This window comes from Lepidochelys kempii, chromosome 24, assembly GCF_965140265.1.
Source record: "Lepidochelys kempii isolate rLepKem1 chromosome 24, rLepKem1.hap2, whole genome shotgun sequence".
Taxonomy (NCBI): Eukaryota; Metazoa; Chordata; order Testudines; family Cheloniidae; genus Lepidochelys; species Lepidochelys kempii.
Genome location: NC_133279.1, coordinates 15292832 through 15312441, shown reverse-complemented (window position 1 = coordinate 15312441; position 19610 = coordinate 15292832). Strand labels below are relative to the sequence as shown.

The following is a 19610-nucleotide window of genomic DNA, read 5'->3' as shown; positions in this document are numbered from 1 at the left end:
TCCACATGTGGTGTTATGTGTGGATGTTCCCCAGCTGCCCTGCCCCAGAAGTGGCTGCATCTCAGCAGCAAGATCGGCCTCCCCATGCAGTGTGGTGTGCAGCTGTTCCCCAACTGCCCCATCTGCATCTCAGAGTCCATCAAGGCATTTCCCCCTGCCCCCACCCCTTACAGGCATTAAGTCACTCACGCCCACACCATAGCAGGAAACTGAGGCACAGGTTAGGGAAGGACAGAATGGAGGAGAACCCAAGAGTCCGGATTCCCAGCCTCCCCTGCTTTAAACCCAGCAAGCTGGCATTGTGCTGGGGCATCAGGGTCAGCCCTGACTGCCAGGGGAGAGACACTGCCCCCTCCCTGCAGCACAGCACCCCCTAGCGCCACCCTGGGGCCCTGGGACCAGCCCTGACTGCCAGGGGAGACCCCCCACACACACACACACACACCCCCTGCAGCACAGCACCCCCTGTGCCACGCTGAGGCCTTGCCTCCCCTCGTACAGGACACGCAGCTCTCCCAGGTAAATACAACTCCTGGCCAATGCTCATGGATCAATTTATTTCTTTTCCTGCAGTGGCAGCTGTGCCCAGGGCAGCGGGGGCCGAACGCTCTGGTGCTTTCGAGCAGAGAGCTGTTTACAGAACAAGCTATTTGACCAGTTCCTGCTGCAGTTAATAGCCTGTAAAGTACTTTTATTGCTGAGCTTACGGCGGGAAGAGATGCCAATTACATCCCTGATTCCTCGTGCCAGGCGCATGCTAGCCCAGCTGCGGGCGGGGGAAGGCACTCGCTAATCAGAAAGGAAAGCTCTGAGTGACTGCATGCGGCTGTCCCCTGGCTGCCCCACCCCAGAGCTGGCATCCCAGCACCGGATGAGCCGTCCCCGCGCAGCCTCGCTGCGAGGCTGTTAAACTAGAAACATTTCAGTGAGCATTGCAACTCCTCCCCCCATTAGATCCCACTCCCCTCCCAGAGCTGGGGCTGGAACCCAGGAGTCCTGGCTCCCAGCCCCCCGCTCCATCCTATAGCGCACTAGAAAAGCTTCAGCAGGTTGATCTGGCTCTTGAGCGATAGTTGTGGGGTCCCCTGCCCCAGGGGTCCCCTATCACCTGTGGTGTGGGGGGGTAGGGGAGTGGGACTTGGTCAAACCAGGCTCAGCTGGTAGGGAAATCACCCACAGCCTGTGGGCCTCGGGGGGGTCGCTGTGCTGGGGGAGCTAAACCTCAGGGGGCAGCACCTGGGGAGTCATGGGGATAGCTGGGGGTGGGGGTGGGGTAAACAGGGAAAGCGCCCCCTGCTGCAGACAGGTGTGTCCTACAGCCAGTAGGGGAAGTGTGTGTGTGTCCCCCTGCTGCCCCCTGCTGGCTGGCACACCCCATCCCTTGCTCTGTGTGTGTGTGTGTGTCCCTGCTGCCCCCTGCTGGCTGGCACACCCCATCCCTTGCTCTGTGTGTGTGTTTGTGTGTGTCCCTGCTGCCCCCTGCTGGCTGGCACACCCCATCCCTTGCTCTGTGTGTGTGTGTGTGTGTGTGTGTGTGTGTGTGTGTGTGTCCCTGCTGCCCCCTGCTGGCTGGCACACCCCATCCCTTGCTCTGTGTGTGTGTTTGTGTGTCCCTGCTGCCCCCTGCTGGCTGGCACACCCCATCCCTTGCTCTGTGTGTGTGTTTGTGTGTGTCCCTGCTGCCCCCTGCTGGCTGGCACACCCCATCCCTTGCTCTGTGTGTGTGTGTGTGTGTGTGTGTGTGTGTGTGTGTCCCTGCTGCCCCCTGCTGGCTGGCACACCCCATCCCTTGCTCTGTGTGTGTGTTTGTGTGTGTCCCTGCTGCCCCCTGCTGGCTGGCACACCCCATCCCTTGCTCTGTGTGTGTGTGTGTGTGTGTGTGTGTGTGTGTGTGTGTCCCTGCTGCCCCCTGCTGGCTGGCACACCCCATCCCTTGCTCTGTGTGTGTGTTTGTGTGTCCCTGCTGCCCCCTGCTGGCTGGCACACCCCATCCCTTGCTCTGTGTGTGTGTTTGTGTGTGTCCCTGCTGCCCCCTGCTGGCTGGCACACCCCATCCCTTGCTCTGTGTGTGTGTGTGTGTGTGTGTGTGTGTGTGTGTGTGTGTGTGTGTGTCCCTGCTGCCCCCTGCTGGCTGGCACACCCCATCCCTTGCTCTGTGTGTGTGTGTGTGTGTCCCTGCTGCCCCCTGCTGGCTGGCACACCCCATCCCTTGGCCCCGCATCACATCTCGTGTGTTTATCTCTAGGTGCACGGACCCTGCCCGCCCCACCCCCGCTCTGCTCCCCTGTCCGGATCCAGCGCTAGAGCCACTGACTCTGCCCCCTCGCCCAGGGTCTGGGTCTCTAGATGGGGCCCAGCGTCCAGAGCTCAACTGGCGCTGAGAGTCCAGAGTGGTTGGGGCCAGGCTCCATCCGGTGGGTCCGTGGCTGGGTTCCATGAGTCCCTGGTGCAGCCCTGTGGGTCCATAGCCCGGCTTCGTGGCTCCATGGCTGGGCTCCATGGGTCCATGGCCAGGCTCCGTGAGTCCGTGGCCGAGCTCCGTGAGTCCGTGGCCGGGCTCTGTGGGTCTGTGGCCAGGCTCTGTGGGTCCATGGGTCCATGGCTGGGCTCCATGGGTCAGTGGCCAGGCTCTGTGGGTCCGTGGCCGGGCTCCGTGGGTCTGTGGCCGGGCTCTATGGATCCGTAGCTGGGCTCCATGGGTCTGTGGCCAGGCTCCGTGGGTCCACGGCCGGACTCCATGGCCAGTGGGGAGCTGGCCCCATCCGGGGAAGGCTCAGTGCTTCAGGGCCGCGTATTGGACACTCTCCTCTGACTCTGAGTCCGACTCGGACTCCCAGTGGCCGTGTGGGGCCCGGGGGCGCGGCAGCACCAGGGTGCAGTAGTTCAGCTCCTCCTCCTCCTCCGGCCGGGTCCCCACATTCTCATAGTCGCCCTTCGCTTCGCCCTGGGGAGGCAGGCGGGGGTCAGACAGGGACAGCTACAGATGCCAGCCCCCAGCACTGCCTGCAGGGACCCCCAGCTCCCAGCCCGCAGCCCCCTGCTAGCCCGGCCCCGGGCTCTCCCCACACCCAGCTCAGCCAGTGCCCCTCACTCCCGACCCACAGCCCCCTGCTAGCCCGGCCCCGGGCTCTCCCCACACCCAGCTCAGCCAGTGCCCCTCACTCCCGACCCATAGCCCCCTGCTAGCCTGGCCCCGGGCTCTCCCCACACCCAGCTCAGCCAGTGCCCCTCACTCCCGACCCACAGCCCCCTGCTAGCCCAGCCCTGCCCTTCACCCCCACCCCCTCCACCCCATGCCCTGCCAGAGGAGGTCTGATGTTAAATGAAGATGCATCAAGGCGTAATAGGCACAGTTGCAGGCTCCCGGGGGTGTTCATGGTTGGTTTAGATTGTAGCTGCTCGGGGGAAGGGCAGTGTATTTTTATCTTATCTTGACAATTGTCTTGATCTTATTTCAAGAGAAAAAGTTTATTTTAAGTCATGTGAGAGGCATGGAAAGGGGAACTAGAGGCAGAAAAACAACCTGCCCAGCCTGCTATGCCTCAGTGTCTTAGCCGCACCATAGAACCGTAGACTCAGAGAAGATCAGGGTTGGAAGGGACCTCAGGAGGTCATCTAGTCCAACCCCCTGCTCAAAGCAGGACCAATCCCCAACTAAATCATCCCAGCCAGGGCTGTGTCAAGCCTGGCCTTAAAAACCTCGAAGGAAGGAGATTCCACCACCTCCCTAGGTAACACATTCCAGTGCTTCACCACCCTCCTAGTGAAATAGTGTTTCCTAATATCCAACCTCGACCTCCCCCACTGCAACTTGAGACCATTACTCCTTGTCCTGTCCTCTTCCACCACTGAGAATAGTCTAGAACCATCCTCTCTGGAACCACCTCTCAGGTAGTTGAAAGCAGCTATCAAATCCCCCCTCATTCTTCTCTTCCGCAGACTAAACAATCCCAGTTCCCTCAGCCTCTCCTCATAACTCATGTGTTCCAGTCCCCTCATCATTTTCATTGCCCTCCGCTGGACTCTCTCCAATTTTTCCACATCCTTCTTGTAGTGTGGGGCCTAAAACTGGACACAGTACTCCAGATGAGGCCTCACCAATGTCGAATAGAGGGGGACGATCACGTCCCTCGATCTGCTCGCTATGCCCCTACTTATACATCCCAAAATGCCATTGGCCTTCTTGGCAACAAGGGCACACTGCTGACTCATATCCAGCTTCTCGTCCACTGTCACCCCTAGGTCCTTTTCCGCAGAACTGCTGCCTAGCCATTCGGCCCCTAGTCTGTAGCGGTGCATGGGATTCTTCCGTCCTAAGTGCAGGACTCTGCACTTGTCCCCGTTGAACCTCATCAGATTTCTTCTGGCCCAGTCCTCCAACTTGTACATCTAGTATGATACAGTCCCATAACCCCTGCGATCCCAGCCCTGGGCTCCTCCCCAGCCCTGCCGGTGCCCCTCACTCCCAACCCACAGTCCCTGCGATCCCAGCCCTGGACTCTTCCCTCACCTTGCCGGTGCCCCTCACTCATGACCCACAGCCCCTGCTAGCCCTGCCAGTGCCCCTCACTCAGAGACAGACGGGCATTGCCTAAGCATCACAATTAAAGGGCCTGGGGGACACAGGCTCTGAAGTGACAGGGCTCTGTGGGACCCAGGGTGACCCCAGGTTGGTACCTTGGGCAGCAGGTTGGGTTTCTTCACCACACTGTAAATAACAGTTTCATCTGGGCCCCCTGGCTTCACTCGCTGTCTCGAGTTTCCTGGCACCCTGGGAGGAAATCCACAGCTCTGATGAGAAGCAGTCAGGACTCCTGGGTTCCCTCCCTGGCTCTGGGAGGAGCCAGGACTTCTGGGTTCTCTCCCCAGCTCTGGGAGGAGCCAGGACGCCTGGGTTCTCTCCTCGTCTCTGGGAGGAGCCAGGGCTCCATACTGGGGGCAGGGGAACTCATTTCCACTCCCCCAGTTCCTTTCCTTTGTACCTGGCAGGGGCGGTCGGCCCCTGGGGGTGGCTGGGTGGGAACTGGAGTGTAGCATAATTGATGGCATCTATGGAAATTCCATTCAGGCACCCCACTGAGCTGGCGGGCCGCTGGGTTTTCAAAGGTTCCCGTCTTCTAGGCTGAGAGAGACAAAACATTCATTGAGTGTACGGGGATGGCTCGCCCAGAACTGAGATGCAGCCACCTCTGGGGTAGGGCATCTGGGGAACAGCTGCACATAACACCACATGGGGATGGCTTGGCCAGCCCTGAGATGCAGCCACCTCTGGGGCAGGGCAGCTAAGCCACATGGTGATGCCACAAGTTTAGGATGGGAAGTGAAGAAAAATCCTCTTTTTTCTTGTAACTTCTGAGAGGGATTGGTGGAGGCAGAACAGGATTTCCCACATGGGGTCTCTCCCACGCACTGGGTTTGATGTCCTGAAGTTTAGGGAATGGTCTCAGGAATCTTTAATGACCCCAAGGGCTCAGGACTAGAAATTCAACTCTGATTGCTATTGGGCAATGCCCTGCAGCACAGAGCCCCCTAGCACCGCCCTGGGGCACCGGGGCCAGCCCTGCCTGCCAGGGGAGAGCCCCCGCCCCGCCCCCTGCGGCCCAGCGCCCCCTGTCAAAAATATCTCACAAAGAACGATCTCCTTTGCCTGCCCAAGGGCTCCACGACCAGCTCGGGAAGACGCCGCTTCCTCCTGAAATGACAACGTGGAGCAAGGTAAAGATCCAGGACTCCTGGGTTCTACCCTCTGGCTCTGGGAGGGAAGTGGGGTCTAGTGGTTAGGGCGGGTTGTGGGGGAGTTCCCTGGCTGCCCGGGCCTGTCACAGAGGTCAGGCTACCCGGGGTCCATGGGTGCTGATCCCTGGGGATTGGGGATGGCCAGGTTGGGGGTGAGGAGAGGTTTCTGCTTACCATCGCCTGAGGGCCAAGACCAGCACCACCAGCAGGACGATAAACATTACCACCACGCCGACCCCTAGAGCTGAGTTCTTGGCTATAGTCATCGAGCTGGCTGCAAAACAACACAGAGCAAGGAGTGGGGGGCACAGGAGTGGGGGCCAATGGTTAGAGCTGCTCAGGATTGAGGGGCACCAGCAGAGCTGGGGGTGGGGCGATCCCAGGGCTGGGCTAGCGGGGGCTGCGGGTTGGGATTGAGGGGCACCGGCACGCAAGGCCCTTACAGTAGACGATGAGGGGGATGGACGAGGAGTCCCCGTGGGAGATCTGGTTTCTGGCCCGACAGTGGTAGTGACCGGACGCCCTGACCTTCACAGCCAGGATGATCAGCACGGCCTGGCTCTGGCGCTCCTGCAGTTGGCCATCCCGGTACCAGTCGTAGCCCAGGATGGGTGGGCGGGCGTCGGCCCAGCACCGCAGTATCACCTGCATCCCCTCCACAATCTGCCCCTGCGGAGTCACGGACAGCTGTACATCCCGGGGGCCATCTGGGGAGAAAGCCAGTGCCAGTGGTTAGAGTGGAGGGCTGGGAGCCAGGACTCCTGGGTTCTCGCCCCAGCTCTAGGAGGGGAGTGTGGTCTAGTAGTTAGAGCAGGGGGGCGGTCTCAGAGCCAGGATTCCTGGATTCTCTCCCCAGTTCTGGGGGTTCGTTACTTACACCAGACATCCAGCGGGATGGGCTCGGCAGGGGTGGTGCCCAAGTCATTCCGAGCCTCACAGTGGTACTGGCCCGAATCAGCCGACACCACGGCCACCAGCTTCAGCCTGGTAGACTTCTCGCCCTGCCGCTTCTTGTCCTTGTACCAGGTGTAGTGCAGGTCGGAGGGGTTGGCGCTGCCCACGTAGCACTCCAGGGTCACGTCCTTGCCCTCCTCAATGATCCCCAATGGCTGCCGCACCACGGAAACATGCTTGGGGGCATCTACAGAGGGACACGCAGCACCCTGAGAGCCCCAGGCAGCCGGCCCATTGACCCCAGCTGGGATCTGGCCCATTGACCCCAATGGAGCAACAGCCCATTGACCCCGGCTGGGATCTGGCCCATTGACCACGGCTGGGGTCTGACACTACCTAGATTTTAAAGGCCAGACCATTACAGCCTCCCATACCGCTCCTCTGGTTACTCTAGTTCAATAGAAGGCAGGTTTTTTCCCTCCTGGGTTCCCTTCCAGCCACTAGCCCCATCTGATCCTGCTGAGCTTCAGAGGTAGAACAGGAGCCTAGTGACCCAGAGATCACACGGCTTCTTGACCAGCCTCTCCCTGCTTATCTTTACAGGTGGGACAAAATTCCAGAGCTCTGCTCCTTCAGTTCTCTGTCTCCATCACCCAGGAAGGTCTCATATCCACGCACTGTGTGACCCTAAGGCCGACGGGACGAGAGTCCAATCCAGCTGGGCTCCTTCTGGCACTCTGCTTCCCGCAGCGGTCTCCCCTCCGTGACCCAGGCGTGTCTAGCCCAACTTAGATTCAGGGGTCCCCCCAAAGCCCCTGAGATGACAACCAGACCGGCCTGAGGTTTTTTTCAGCAGATCTATTTTCGCCAGAAAACTGGGGGTTCACCCCCCAAAAGATTGGTCTCACAGGGAACAACAGTCATTTCTGACAACAAAAAATTGATTGGAAAAAGATATTCTCAATGTAACATTTTGACAAAGCTGAGAAGGGGTAAAAGAGAGGGAGAAATTATGGAGGAAACACTTTCTGGTCATTTCTAAACATTAAAAAACACTTTTCCCCCTATTTTTTCAGTGGAACAAAGTCCAAAAAGTCACTTTTCTCCACTGGAAAGTATGAAAAGGGTTTGTTTTTTTAATAAAACCCACTATATAGTGAGACAAAATTACACTTTTAAAAACTGATATTGTTCCAGTGAAAAATAAAGTGAGTTAAGCCATGAAAAAGATATTTTTTTTTAAATAAAAGGCTAAATCATGAACATAAATAACACTTTTAAAAACTTCTTTGAGCACTTTTCAGTGACAGTAAAATGGGAAAAGCCATGAAAAAGCATGAAAACCTGTTTTTCTGCTTTTGTAAAGGCTGGGTGGTGAGAGAAACACACTGCTTGTCAAACATTTTTTCTCACTTTTCCAATGGAGAATCAAGCAGAAATGTTTTTAAAAAGTCACTTTCCCATTGGAAAATGTGAAAAAGACTTTTTAATAATAATAATGAGAAAAGGCTACACAATACAACCAAAGCACAATTTGTATTGCTTTTCACCCCTACTCCTCGGTTAGAAACTAGAAGCGGCGGGGGGGAGTTAAGTCACTTTTCTCATTAGAAAAGCATGAACAAAATGTTAAAGGCTAAATAATGAGAGACAAAGACCGTTTTTTCTAAGGGGAGAAAACTGAATTTTTTTGCTCTTCGAAAAGCACCAATGGAATAAAAATATCGAGCCAGAGGAACAAAATGATTTTTTTTTCATTAAAATTTTGCAGTGGAAAATTCCAAGAGGAAAGTGACTGGGAAGCCAGGAAGCGATTACTTACACTGCACATCCACGGAGACAGGCAGAGACCGTCCATAGCTGATCGCGTTCTGAGCTGCACAGCTGTAGCTACCAGACCGCTCTTTTGTAGCAGGGAAGGTCAGGATGCTCTCTTCAGTGTCCTGATACTGGCTGTTATCCTTGTACCACGTATACTTGGTCACTGGGGGGTTACTGCTGCCCACGGAGCAGTTCAGCGTCACTGTGTTGCCTTCCCGGACGTACAGGGGGTTTTCAAGGGTGATTCGTACCTCCTTGGGGGCGTCTGGAAAAGAATCGAGATCAGGGTGTGTCTCAGTGTTCAGGAGGGAGGGTTATAGGCAGGAAATAAAAAGGAGGGAGCTGCCCGAGTGTAGCTGACACCTGCCTGAGTCTGCAGAGAGCTGAGCTCCTTGCTGGGAGAGGAGAGTGTGACAACCTGGCATCCCAATAGTCACTACTGTCATGTAATTAGGATATGTTTTGTACAAAGTATTCCTTGTGAGGTATCATGCTAAAAGTCTTGATCTGCTCGACATTAATATCTCGTTGGATTGCGTGTGCTACCGTCGTAGGTGAAGTTACAAAGTTTGGCTCTGTGTGTGTTACTGAAACATGTTCTGAGGTTGAACACACCCACAAGCAGCCTTTCAGGTACAACAGTAAAAAGGCCAAACAATGTTAACGGTTTGCTGAGGAGATGCACACAAGCACAAGGATTACCCCAGGAACTGTGTGCAATAGAAACCTCTGAGAGATAGTGCTACACAATGGGAACTGTTTCACCCAGGTCACAGCAAAAGAGCTTTCCAGCAAGTTGGAAGAAGATATAAAAGTGGGGAAATGATGGTACCTCACTCTCCCTACAACACACCTGGAAACACCTGAGGGGCAAGGACTGAACTGTGGGAAGTGATGGTCCCAGGCTAGAGGGATTTTTAGCCAGTGTATGAAAACTTGGGAAAGCAAAGGCAGCTTGTACCTTAAGAATCTGCCAGCCTGCTTATCACTCAGGGTGAGAATTTGCTCATTCATATCCTACTTATCTAGTGTATTAAGCTCAGTTTGCGGTTTTGTTTATTTACTAGGTAATCTGCTTTGATCTGTTTGCTATCACTTATAATCACTTAAAATCTATCTTTTGTAGTTAACAAACTTGTTTTGGTTTTGTCTAAAACCAGTGTGTGGAAATTATAACTGGGGGCAGAAAGCTGTTGCATATCTCTCTCCACATTGAGGGAGGGGGTGACTTTTATGAGCTTATGCTGTACAGTTCCCTGTGCAGCGCAAGATGGCATAATTTTGGGTTTACACTCCAGAGGGGGGTGCGTGCCTTAGCAACTGAGGGGTGCCTTAACTGAGCCTTCCCATGCAAAGCTGATCTCAGCATCTGTGTGTGAAGCTGCAGCTCAGTGTGTCCCTATCTGTGTGTAGGCTGGTGAAAGAGCAAGCTTGGAGAGCTTGGCAACTTATCACAGCATAAAGGGACCCCAGGCCGGTGGTAACCCAGTTCCAAGTGGCACCCCAGGGGGAACGCATCACAGAGGGAGCTGCCCGAAGTGCGACTGGCAGAGCAACACTGCTTGGGTCTGCAGAGAGTCTGAGCCCATCGCTCTGAGACGGGGGGAACCATCCCAAAGGGGTGTTAACTCTCAGCCCTGCTGCGCTGAGGCCCTGTGCCCAATCGGGGGCTCTGTGAAGCAGGAGGAGGAGAGCACCCCACCCGGGCACAGATACCCTGAATGCTGAGGTACATACCGGGATCCCAGCTCTCACAGCAATGCCTCCTCAGAGGGAGGAAGGAGGTCCTAGGGGGAGGCTACAGCTTCTGCCCCTCCGGGATTCATGCAGGCTCTGCCATACCAAGCTGGAGTGCAGATCCTGGATACCCCACGTAGTTGCAGCGCCCCCTGCTGGTCCCCTGACTACTCACACTGTACGTCGACTGTAATGGCTGGCGATTCCAACATCCCGACTCTGTTCTGAGGCTTGCAGTGGTAGGAACCGGACTGGTCAGCATGGATCTTGTCGAAGCGCAGCTCCTGCTGGGTTTGTGCTGGGATGTACTGGCCATTTCTGTACCATGTGTAGCTGCTGACGAATGGATGAGCCCTACAGGAGCAGCTGAGCACAACCATGGTCCCTTCCTGGATCGGAGATCCCACAAGCAGTTCAACACGAGCATCCTTTGGGGCATCTGGGGAATAAAAAGGCCCTGATTTAAATGGACTATTCCGTGGGAAACCCTAAGTGACTTGACCAAGGTCACTCTGGGAGTCCAGTGGCAGAGAATGAACTGAACTAGTTCCCCAATGAATACCTCTCTCTAGAGGTACGGTGAGGAAACAGAGGCAGGGTCACTGCAGAGCCCTCCCTGATTTGGGGAAATAGCCATTATTTCTCTCGGGAAGTTTTGGAGGGTTCCATCTGAAATGTTTGTGTTTTCAATGAAAAATTCCCAGACATTTCCTGTGAAAAAAATAATTTTCTGGTCTGTGATGGGGTGTTCACCCCACACGCAGGGAGCAGCCAATCAGAGAGCAGCTGAACGGAGCAGCCAACAAGGACCCAGAGGGCTCACCTAAAAGGAGCTTCAGGGGCAGACACAGAGGCAGTCAGGTGCTGCCGGGTGCCCAAGGAGAGAGGACGGGGTTGCTGGGAGGCCCTGAGACGAGGGCGAAGGAGATGCTGGGGCCACGGGGAAGTGGCCCAGGGAACTCAAGCAGCAGAGACTGAGATTAAAGAGACAGGTCTAGCAGGTCTGCAGGTGGTAACGATGACAGGTGACACACCACCAGGAGGGGGCTAATCCCCCGGACAGCCAGGAGGAGGCACCGCTCGGATGACTGAACCCCGTCCCACGGTCTCAGGAAAAGTTCTAAAGCCTGGATATATTTGGGGGATTTTTATCAGAAACCAAAACCTAAAAATATGTTTGGATTTTCAACGGGCCACGCCCCCACCTCCACCCCACAAAACCAAACCAATTGTCCAGTGAAGCGAATTATCTGCCTGTGGAAAAACCTCCACAAGTTGTAGGGGTGGGAGGAGGGAAAGTGCGTTTTGGGCCGTGGGTTTTTTTAGCAAAATCCAGGACATTTCACCCCACAAGCAAATGTTCCTCTTGCATCACACGTTGTTTTCTGCATATGCCATGGACCAAGTGTGACCCGCTGGGTTCATTCAAGCGCAAGACGCTCTCTGGCTCTCCCGAGAGGTGACGGGATGAAAAAACTTTCAAATGTTTGAAACAGCCAAGTTGCTTCTGCTTCAAAATGGCCCGATTTGGGGGTGCGGAAAATGTCACATTTTTGAAATGAGAAATTTTCTGTTTTTCTCCTTTTTTCCCCTGAGTGCAATAAAATAAATTGTTCTAACGTTTGCAATTTGTTTGTGTTTTTCTCCCAAGTGCGTGTGTATGTGTGCACTCCTGCTCTGCGCGTGTAAGCACTTCCCCTGCTGGAAGGAACAGGTCAGATCTGCCTCTGTGTGTGTGAGACTAGGCACATTACCCTCTGCTGGCTGGAACCAGAACTGCCATGCTGTGTGTCAGAGGCCATGTACTGCTAAGAACTAATGGAGATTCCCCTTTAACTTTAGTTCTCATCTTTCCCGATGCCACAGGCCCTGCCTATTTCACCCTTTCTGATGACCACATCACAAGTGTCTAGGGAAGCACAATAACACCCTCTCTTAGTCTCTCCCCTTGTGCTCAGCAGAGGTATCTAGTCTCGGGCAGTTCCACAGACCCTGCCTTCCCATCTGGCCCCAGCCCCCATACTCACACTGGACGTCTATCCTCAGCTCTGGGGATCGGACCGGGCTTATTTCATTGACAGCTTCACAGAGATAGGAGCCGGAATGCTCGTCCCCCTTGGCTTCAAACTCCCACTTCTGCTCCTGCCCCTGGTGCAGGCACTGTGTGTCCTTATGCCACTTGTACGTGAAGATGGGGGGGTTACTGCCATTGGTCATGCACATCAGCACGAGTCTGTCCCCCTCTCGGATGGTCTGTCCGGGTGTCACGTTCAACTGGACTCCCTTAGGGGCATCTGGAGCAAACAAACACGTGGGTGAACAGCTGAGATATGGACACTGTCCAGATGTGGGGCAGGGAATGGGGCAGTTGGCCTTTCCTCTCTAGGGGGCGCCAGCTCCCATCGAGGGCAGGGGACTGGCTGGCTCAGGGGGATGGGGAATGGGGCATTGGGCCTTTCCCCTCTAGGGGGCGCTGGCTCTGACCCTCGTGCCCATCCCTGCTCAGTGGGACGGCCCCACTCTTCCTTGAAAATACTGCCGGCTTCCGCCCCATTGACCAATCTGCTTCCACCCACCTGGACCCCAGTCCACCTCCCTGGTGCCCCCCAGGAACGGCAGCCCTTACAGTGCTTTATGGGTCAGAGCCAGAGCTGCTGGTGGGGCTGGTGCTGTCAGACCCGGGGCGCCCAGTTCAAATCCCCCCACTCACATTTCACGGTCAGCACCACGCTGCTCTCAGAGCTCGGTGTCCCAGCTGAGGTGCTGAGCCGGCAGGTTAAATTTGTCCCATGGTCCTGCCAGGTGGGTGTGAAAGTCAGTGTGTTCTCGGTCCTTCCGCTGTCCATCCTCATGGTGGACTCAGGGGTCCCATGCCCCAAACCGATCCACGTCAGGGTTATGGGGTAGTCGGGGCAGTGATAATCTATGGAGCAAACCACATGGGCCAGGGTTGACTCCCTGAGCTCACTGGGTGGTTGGATTTGAGGAGCTGGAGGCGAATCTGTGTCAGAGGGACAAAGGGGAAAGTTATTAAGGAGAACACTTTATTATTAGGTGGTATTAGATGTTCGGTTGCGTGTGTGTTCTCTCTGTGTGCTGCCCCAGCTCTGCGCAGACAGCCGGCACGGCAGACCTCGAGCGAACCGCCCAATGACCACAAGATCCGTTAAGGGACGAAGGCACCAGGCCAGGTTTATTGTTCACGAAGCAGGGTAGTACCACCTGGAAGACTCTCCGAGGATACTAAGACATGGATGCCCATGACAATGGATGCAGCTCAGTCCATAGTGGGACTTTCCACTGCCCCCTTAGCTGGCCAAAGATTCTCTCTCTGAGGCTGTGCGTACCCTGGAACTTTGTCGGCAAAACTTTTGTCATTCAGGGGTGTTAAAAAACTCACACGCCCCGAACGACCAAAGTTTTACCGACAAAAAGTGGTGGCGTGAACAGTGCTTTGTGGGCAGGAGTGGCATCCCACCGACAAAGCTGCTGCCGCTCGTTGGGGGTGGAATTTTTTTGTTGGCGGGAGAGCTCTCTCCCGCCGACAAACAGGGGCTACCCTGCTCACCTTTGAGTGGCAGGGCTGTAACGCCACAGCTGTGTCATTGAAAGGTGCTTAGTGTAGACAAAGCCTTGGACACATCTTTATACCCTGCTGTAAACAAGTTCCATACTGTCAGCCTGAGCTTATCTGCTAGGAGGGGTCGTGGTGTTCCCGGTATCCTGGGGGAAGGTTTTTGTACCTTCCTTGGTACCACTTAATATCGGGCTGTGGTTGCGTGAGTGCTCTGTGCCCAGCACTTCTGCAGGATCAGCCCTGTTCTTGCCACATTCTGTGAGCAGGGCCTGCCCCATACCAGGCCTCTGATACACGGGCTCACGTCTCAGGCTCTCTTCCTACTGCATTAGGTGTATTATAGTAGAGTCCCTGCCCCAGGTGAGATCAGGGCCCTGTTTGCCGGATGCTGCCAGACACAGCGAGAGACAGGCCCTGCCCCAAAGAGACCACAGTGGAAATAGGCAAAGGATTTTTCTCCCTGATTTTCAGGTGGGGAAACTGAGGCACAGAGAGCTGGAACGACGTCCCCTGGGGCATCCAGGGGAAAAGGGAAAACATGAAATAACAGAACCCAACCCCCAACATCCCTCCTTGTGCTGCACTTGGAGTGAAAAGGGAATAAAAAACAAGTGGAAAAATGAAATTCAAAATTTGTGGGTAAAATATTTCAGGAGAAATGTGGAAAAACACCATAAAATGGAAACAACTTTGAAATTTTCCACCCAAACCGTTGTTCTGTTTTGATAGAGGCTCTGCTGAGCAGCACGGAGGATAACAACCTACTGCTTCCGCTAGGTACGGACCCATCTCCCTTAGCTTGACTGGCAGAGGTCGGTACTGTTTTCATGCAGACAGGGAGCTCGAGGCTGGGTGTAGCCCCAGATTTTAGCAAGAGTCTTTACCTCATTAAATGGGTGGGACAGAGGTGGAGAAAATAGGAACAACCGGCCTGGATGCCCCCAGTAACAGCTGCTACCAGAGGGGGGTCAAGTGTCTCGGGGGGGGGCCGGGAGCCAGGACTCCTGGGTTCTGTCCCCAGCTCTGGGAGGGGAGTGGGGTCTAGTGGTTGGGGGGAGGGCTATGAGTCTTCAGTCTGTTCCTACAAGGAAGCCCAGGACTTTCCCTCTTACCCATCACGTTAACACCTATCTTAGCCATCCACTTCTGCTCCTCTTGCTTCTTCCTGGGGTTTGAGATGATCAGTCTCAGCCCATATGTGCCGTTCTCGCTGGCCCGCAGGTCAGACAGCTGCAGGCTGCAATCTCTCTCCCGGTTCCCCAGGAACTTCACACGCCCTGCGAAGGCCGGGCTGATGGAGGCGTTGTGTTTATAGAGGATGGTGCCACTGAAATTTTTCTTCTCAAAGTGATACACAGGGTTCAGGTACCAGGTCAGGGAGTTGATGGTTGGGTTGTTTGGCCTTCTGGGGTTCAGGAGGCAGGATTTATAGTGGCACGGGATGGATAGACAGGCCCCCGTCCAAGCGATCAGGGACACGGGAACCTCGACGGGTTGCTGGTCACATTGACACAGGAAGCCTGGAAGCAGCAGAGTGACAGAAATGGCAGCGAGGGGCAGGCTGGCTGGGTGCTTCCAGTGCCAAACTGGGGTTCAGATCAGGGTCTGATTCCCAGCGCTAACTGTTCAGTTCATGGTGTGGCTCTGTGCTTCAGTTTCCCCATTGGCACGCTGGGAAGAACCCAAGAGTCCTGATTCCCAGCCCCCCTGCTCCAAACCACTAGACCCCACTCCCCTCCCAGAGCCAGGGATAGAACCCAGGAGTCCTGATTCCCAGCCCACCGCCCACCGCCAATCACTAGGTCACATCAGTCTGATGCAAAGGGAGTAAATCTCACAGAGGAAAACCTCCCTCTGAGCTTGTGACCCCTCCAGCCAGGTCTCCCCTCCCTTCTCCCCTGCCCCCAGGGCTCTGTGGATCTGAAGCACCAGGACCTTCAGGGCGAGGCGAAGGGGCCTTACCCGGGAGGAACAGCAGCCAGACGAGGCGTCTCATGGTGACCCCTGGGCAGCCGCGGCGCTGAGGAGCAGAGGAAAGAGCGAAGGGCTGGTCGGTGCCTGCGATGACCCAGAGCAACATCAACCACCCGGAGTGGAGAGAGACCAGCTAGAGGGGAGACTGCAGGGAACCCGCTACCTGCTCTAACCACTAGACCCCACTCCGCTCCCAGAGCTGGGGATAGAACCCAGGCATCCTGGCTGCCAACCCTCACCACCATCTGCTCGAACCACTAGACCCCTCTCCCCTTCCAGGGCTAGAGAGAGAACCCAGGCGTCCTGGCTCTCAGTCCCCCTGCTCTAACGCACACGCCCCTGCCAAAGGCAGAAGAAATAGCAGCCGGATGGGTTTGTCGCGCATGGCACGGTGCAAAGGGCGTCACATTTACATAGGGGAGGCAGATAAATGCAGGGGAACCGCAACACACCCCGCTGGGCAGGGTTCTGTTATTGCAGGTCTTGGTACATCCTCGCCCACACTCTCTGGGATCTCAGACCAGATGCCTCTAATCTGTTAGGGGGCGGAGGATGGAAGCCAGAACTCCTGGGTTCTATCCCTGGCTCTGGGTGGGAAGCGGAGTCTAGTGGTTAGAGCAGCAGAAGCGCCCAGAACTCTGAGCCCACTTGTGTGTAAGTTCTCCAATTCACCCCCCCCCGTGCCTCAGTTTCTCCAGCTGTGCAGCAGCTGCCAGGCTGTGTGCATCGCCACAGGCTGGGCATGGCACAGTCCAGAGTGAAAAGCCCCGGCTGCACCTCACGTTTGATCCCCCACTTGGGGGACGGGGGACGAAGAGCCCTGAGAACACCCCTCCCCCACGTCCCAGCACCGCAGGGCGTCAGAGCAGCTGTTTCCCCATGTCAAGGGTCGCTGGCTGGGAATCGGACGGGGTATTTTTGTCTCAGAGACACTGCCACTTCCTCTGGGCTTTGAGCAGACCAAAGTGAGGGGGAGGACCTGGGAGAGCAGCCTCAGGGTGTGAGAATCGGCACTGACGGCCCCTGCCCCGCCCCCTGCTGCACAGCGCCCCCTAGCGTTCCCACCCCACCCCCCAAGAGCCATACTGGGGCGTGGGGGTCAGCCTTCACTGCCCAGGGAGAATGTGTCTCACCCTGCTCACTTCAGCACAGCGCCCCCTAGCACCCCCACCCTGCCCCTTGAAGCACCCTGTAGGTCTCCCCTCCAAGCATTAAACAGGCCCCCTTCTTCCCCCTTAGCACTGGAGAGCCAGCCTGCACCAGCTCCAGCTCCCAGCCCCCCACTGTAACCACTAGACCCCAGTTCCCTCCCAAAGTGTGGCTAGAACCCAGGAGTCCTGGCTCCCAGCCCCCGCTCTAACCACTAGCCCTCACTCCGATCAGCAGGAGAAGGTGCAATTACCTTATCACGCGTCCTGCAGCCCCTGCTCCGGCAGCCGATCTGGCCGTGGGGGAGCTGAGCGATCAGTCTGGTGGCTTTGGAAGGCGAAAGGGGAAGTGGCACCGGGCAGGGCGGGGGTGAGATTTCTGTGGGTCCCCTTGGGGGGAAACTGGGGGGGAGGGGGTTGGGCCCCAGAGAACCTCAAAGGGCAGCTCCAAACTTCCCCCTTTCGCTGCAGATGCAGGGGGTTGCTGAGCAACATCTGAGTCCTTTCACTTTCCTGTCTCTGGCTAAGCAGGGGAGGGCACGATCTGGGCACGGATGGGAGACAAGCAGGGAGCAGGGTGGGGGGCTCTCCCCTGGCATTCAGGGCTGGCCCCAATGTCTCAGTCTGGTACTGGGGGCACTGTGCTGCAGGGGGTGGGGGCTCTCCTCAGGCAGTTAGGGCTGGCCCTAATGCCTTAGGGCGGCACTAGGGGGCGCTGTGCCCTGGGGGTAAAGAAAGGTCACTAATTGCACAGGATATCTCAGTCCAGACCTACGATCAGACAGTAAGGGGCGATCACGCCCTGGGCATGGCAGTGGGGTGGAATATATGTTCACACCTCTAACTGCAGTGCCCTCCACCCGGTCCTTCTCCGGCCCTGCGCCTATGTCCTCCCATATGAGCAGAGATAGAATCACAGCCAGGGTCTGCAGAATTCAGTATTTGTTTCTTGATCATTTCAACAGACAAGATCAATGTTCATTTTCCGGCATTTTTTTTTTTCAATTCTTATCCTTGGAAATTTTCACCCTTTTTTCCTGATTTTTATCGATTTCCTTGGGAGGAGCTGAGAACAGCGGGGTCGGCCAAGAATGACTTCATGGCAGCAGCAGGGTTGAGATACTAAAAGCTGATGCTTTCTAACCCTTAAACACAAATGTCGCCGGTGCACGTATGCAAAGTCAATATCCTGAAATCAAACGCGGAGACGTTCTCAAGCGGCGTTCTTCTTCCTCTGTAAATGTCGGTTCGTATCAAGGGAGATATTTTTCCACCCCTTGAAATCGACATTTACCGATAAAAATGTCTCTCGGCCAAGCCTAGATATAAGGGTGTTTGGCAGAACTCCTTGTTTATTTTTTTTTAAATTTCATCAGAAAATTTTACAGTGATTCTCTTTAAGAGTTTTTTACAATGTCTTTCTCTCTGTAAGCATGCAGGCACATGACCTTGCGGGGCGGTTAGTCGGTGGTTTTAGTTGAAGGCAGTCGATCTTGGGGCTCAAGAAGCTACAGCTTTATAACTCTTTACAACACCCATTGTCAACATCACATGGCAAAATACACAAAGGACACAACCGTCAAGCAACAAATCAGACCCACCTGTTCCATTTCTAACAGGCCTCGTCCAAAAGTCCGGATTGCCGGATTTTGACTCAAAGAAATTCGTCATCAGCATTTTTCTTCCTTTGCCTGGCTGTAAACTTTGATTGTCACCAATGAGGAAATACTTTCTCGTCTGTTTGAGTGTGAACAGTGAAACTGGCCTTAAAACCCTGTTGTTGGAAGCAGCTTACAGAGGGTGTGAAAGGAGTAGATAAAACTTTACCGACATTTACCAGTAAAAATCTAATCCTTCCCTGATTAGCTCTAAGCTGCTTTCCACGGCCGGGGTTTCCAAGTGGAATCTCTGCTCCCGTTCACATTCACCAATTGCTAGCAGTTACTGATCTCCAAATATTAATTTTTTTGTCAGCCTGTCGCCTTTTTCCACCCCAGTGAAATCTCTGCTGTGAATTTGGAAACGACTGAAATTTTAGAAAGGCTACATGTGGATGATTTCAGAGATGGATCAAAATGTAAAAGCAAGAATTTGGGGTGATATTTTCCACATCATTTCAAAAACTAGCATCTAAGGAAGGAAAAAACCCTCTGTCTACTCAGTCCCTGATTTACCCTGGCTATCCGCCCATCTCTTTCCCTGGCCTGCCCCGTTTGAGTCACCCCCCTGCCCACCCCTTCCGTCTCTGACATTGCAGATGTCAGCGGCTGAGCGGCCTCAGCCCGCTGGAGCCTGGTGAGGGTCAGTGACGAAGCAACTTTGGGCAGGGAGCGTTTTATAGCACTGCAGCCCGACACCCCAGAAACCGAGCATGAGTTCCCACAGCTGATGTGATCAGAACCGACTCCTCTGCTCTAATTGGTCGTCTCCCCGCTCCTCCCAGCACTAGGAATAGAACCCAGGAGTCCTGACCCCCCTTCCCTGCTCTGACCCACTAGACTCCACTCCCCGCCCTGAGCTGGGGAGAGAATCCAGGAGCCCTGATCCCCCTTCCCTTCTCTGACCCACTAGACCCCACTCCCCGCCCTGAGCTGGGGAGAGAATCCAGGAGCCCTGATCCCCCTTCCCTTCTCTGACCCACTAGACCCCACTCCCCTCCCTGAGCTGGGGAGAGAACCCAGGAGCCCTGACCCCCCTTCCCTGCTCTGACCCACTAGACCCCA

General features: G+C 55.3%; 1 protein-coding gene across 1 annotated transcript; it reads right to left on the bottom strand.

Moving 5' to 3' along the window:
- Positions 1–550: 550 nt before the first annotated feature.
- CD22 (CD22 molecule) lies at positions 551–16047 on the bottom strand. The gene is made up of 13 exons (XM_073323036.1): positions 15728–16047; positions 14878–15285; positions 12899–13189; positions 12216–12482; positions 10364–10627; positions 8453–8716; positions 6614–6877; positions 6180–6443; positions 5911–6010; positions 5629–5692; positions 4983–5122; positions 4678–4771; positions 551–2944 (listed from the first exon to the last, which is right to left on the bottom strand). The coding sequence occupies exons 1-13, from the start codon at positions 15843–15845 to the stop codon at positions 2774–2776; spliced, it is 2709 nt and encodes a 902-aa protein (XP_073179137.1). The 5' UTR covers positions 15846–16047; the 3' UTR covers positions 551–2773.
- Positions 16048–19610: the final 3563 nt, after the last annotated feature.

What these genes read in the sequence shown, in the direction of transcription:
- CD22 (XM_073323036.1), bottom strand. Translation starts at nt 15,845, where the DNA reads ATGTTGCTCTGGGTCATCGCAGGCACCGACCAGCCCTTCGCTCTTTCC. An exon ending in GGGCCGACCGCCCCTGCCAG is followed by an intron (nt 4,772 to 4,982) that starts GTACAAAGGAAA and finishes ATTTCCTCCCAG; the next exon opens with GGTGCCAGGAAACTCGAGAC. An exon ending in AACCCAACCTGCTGCCCAAG is followed by an intron (nt 2,945 to 4,677) that starts GTACCAACCTGG and finishes CTGCCTCCCCAG; the next exon opens with GGCGAAGCGAAGGGCGACTA.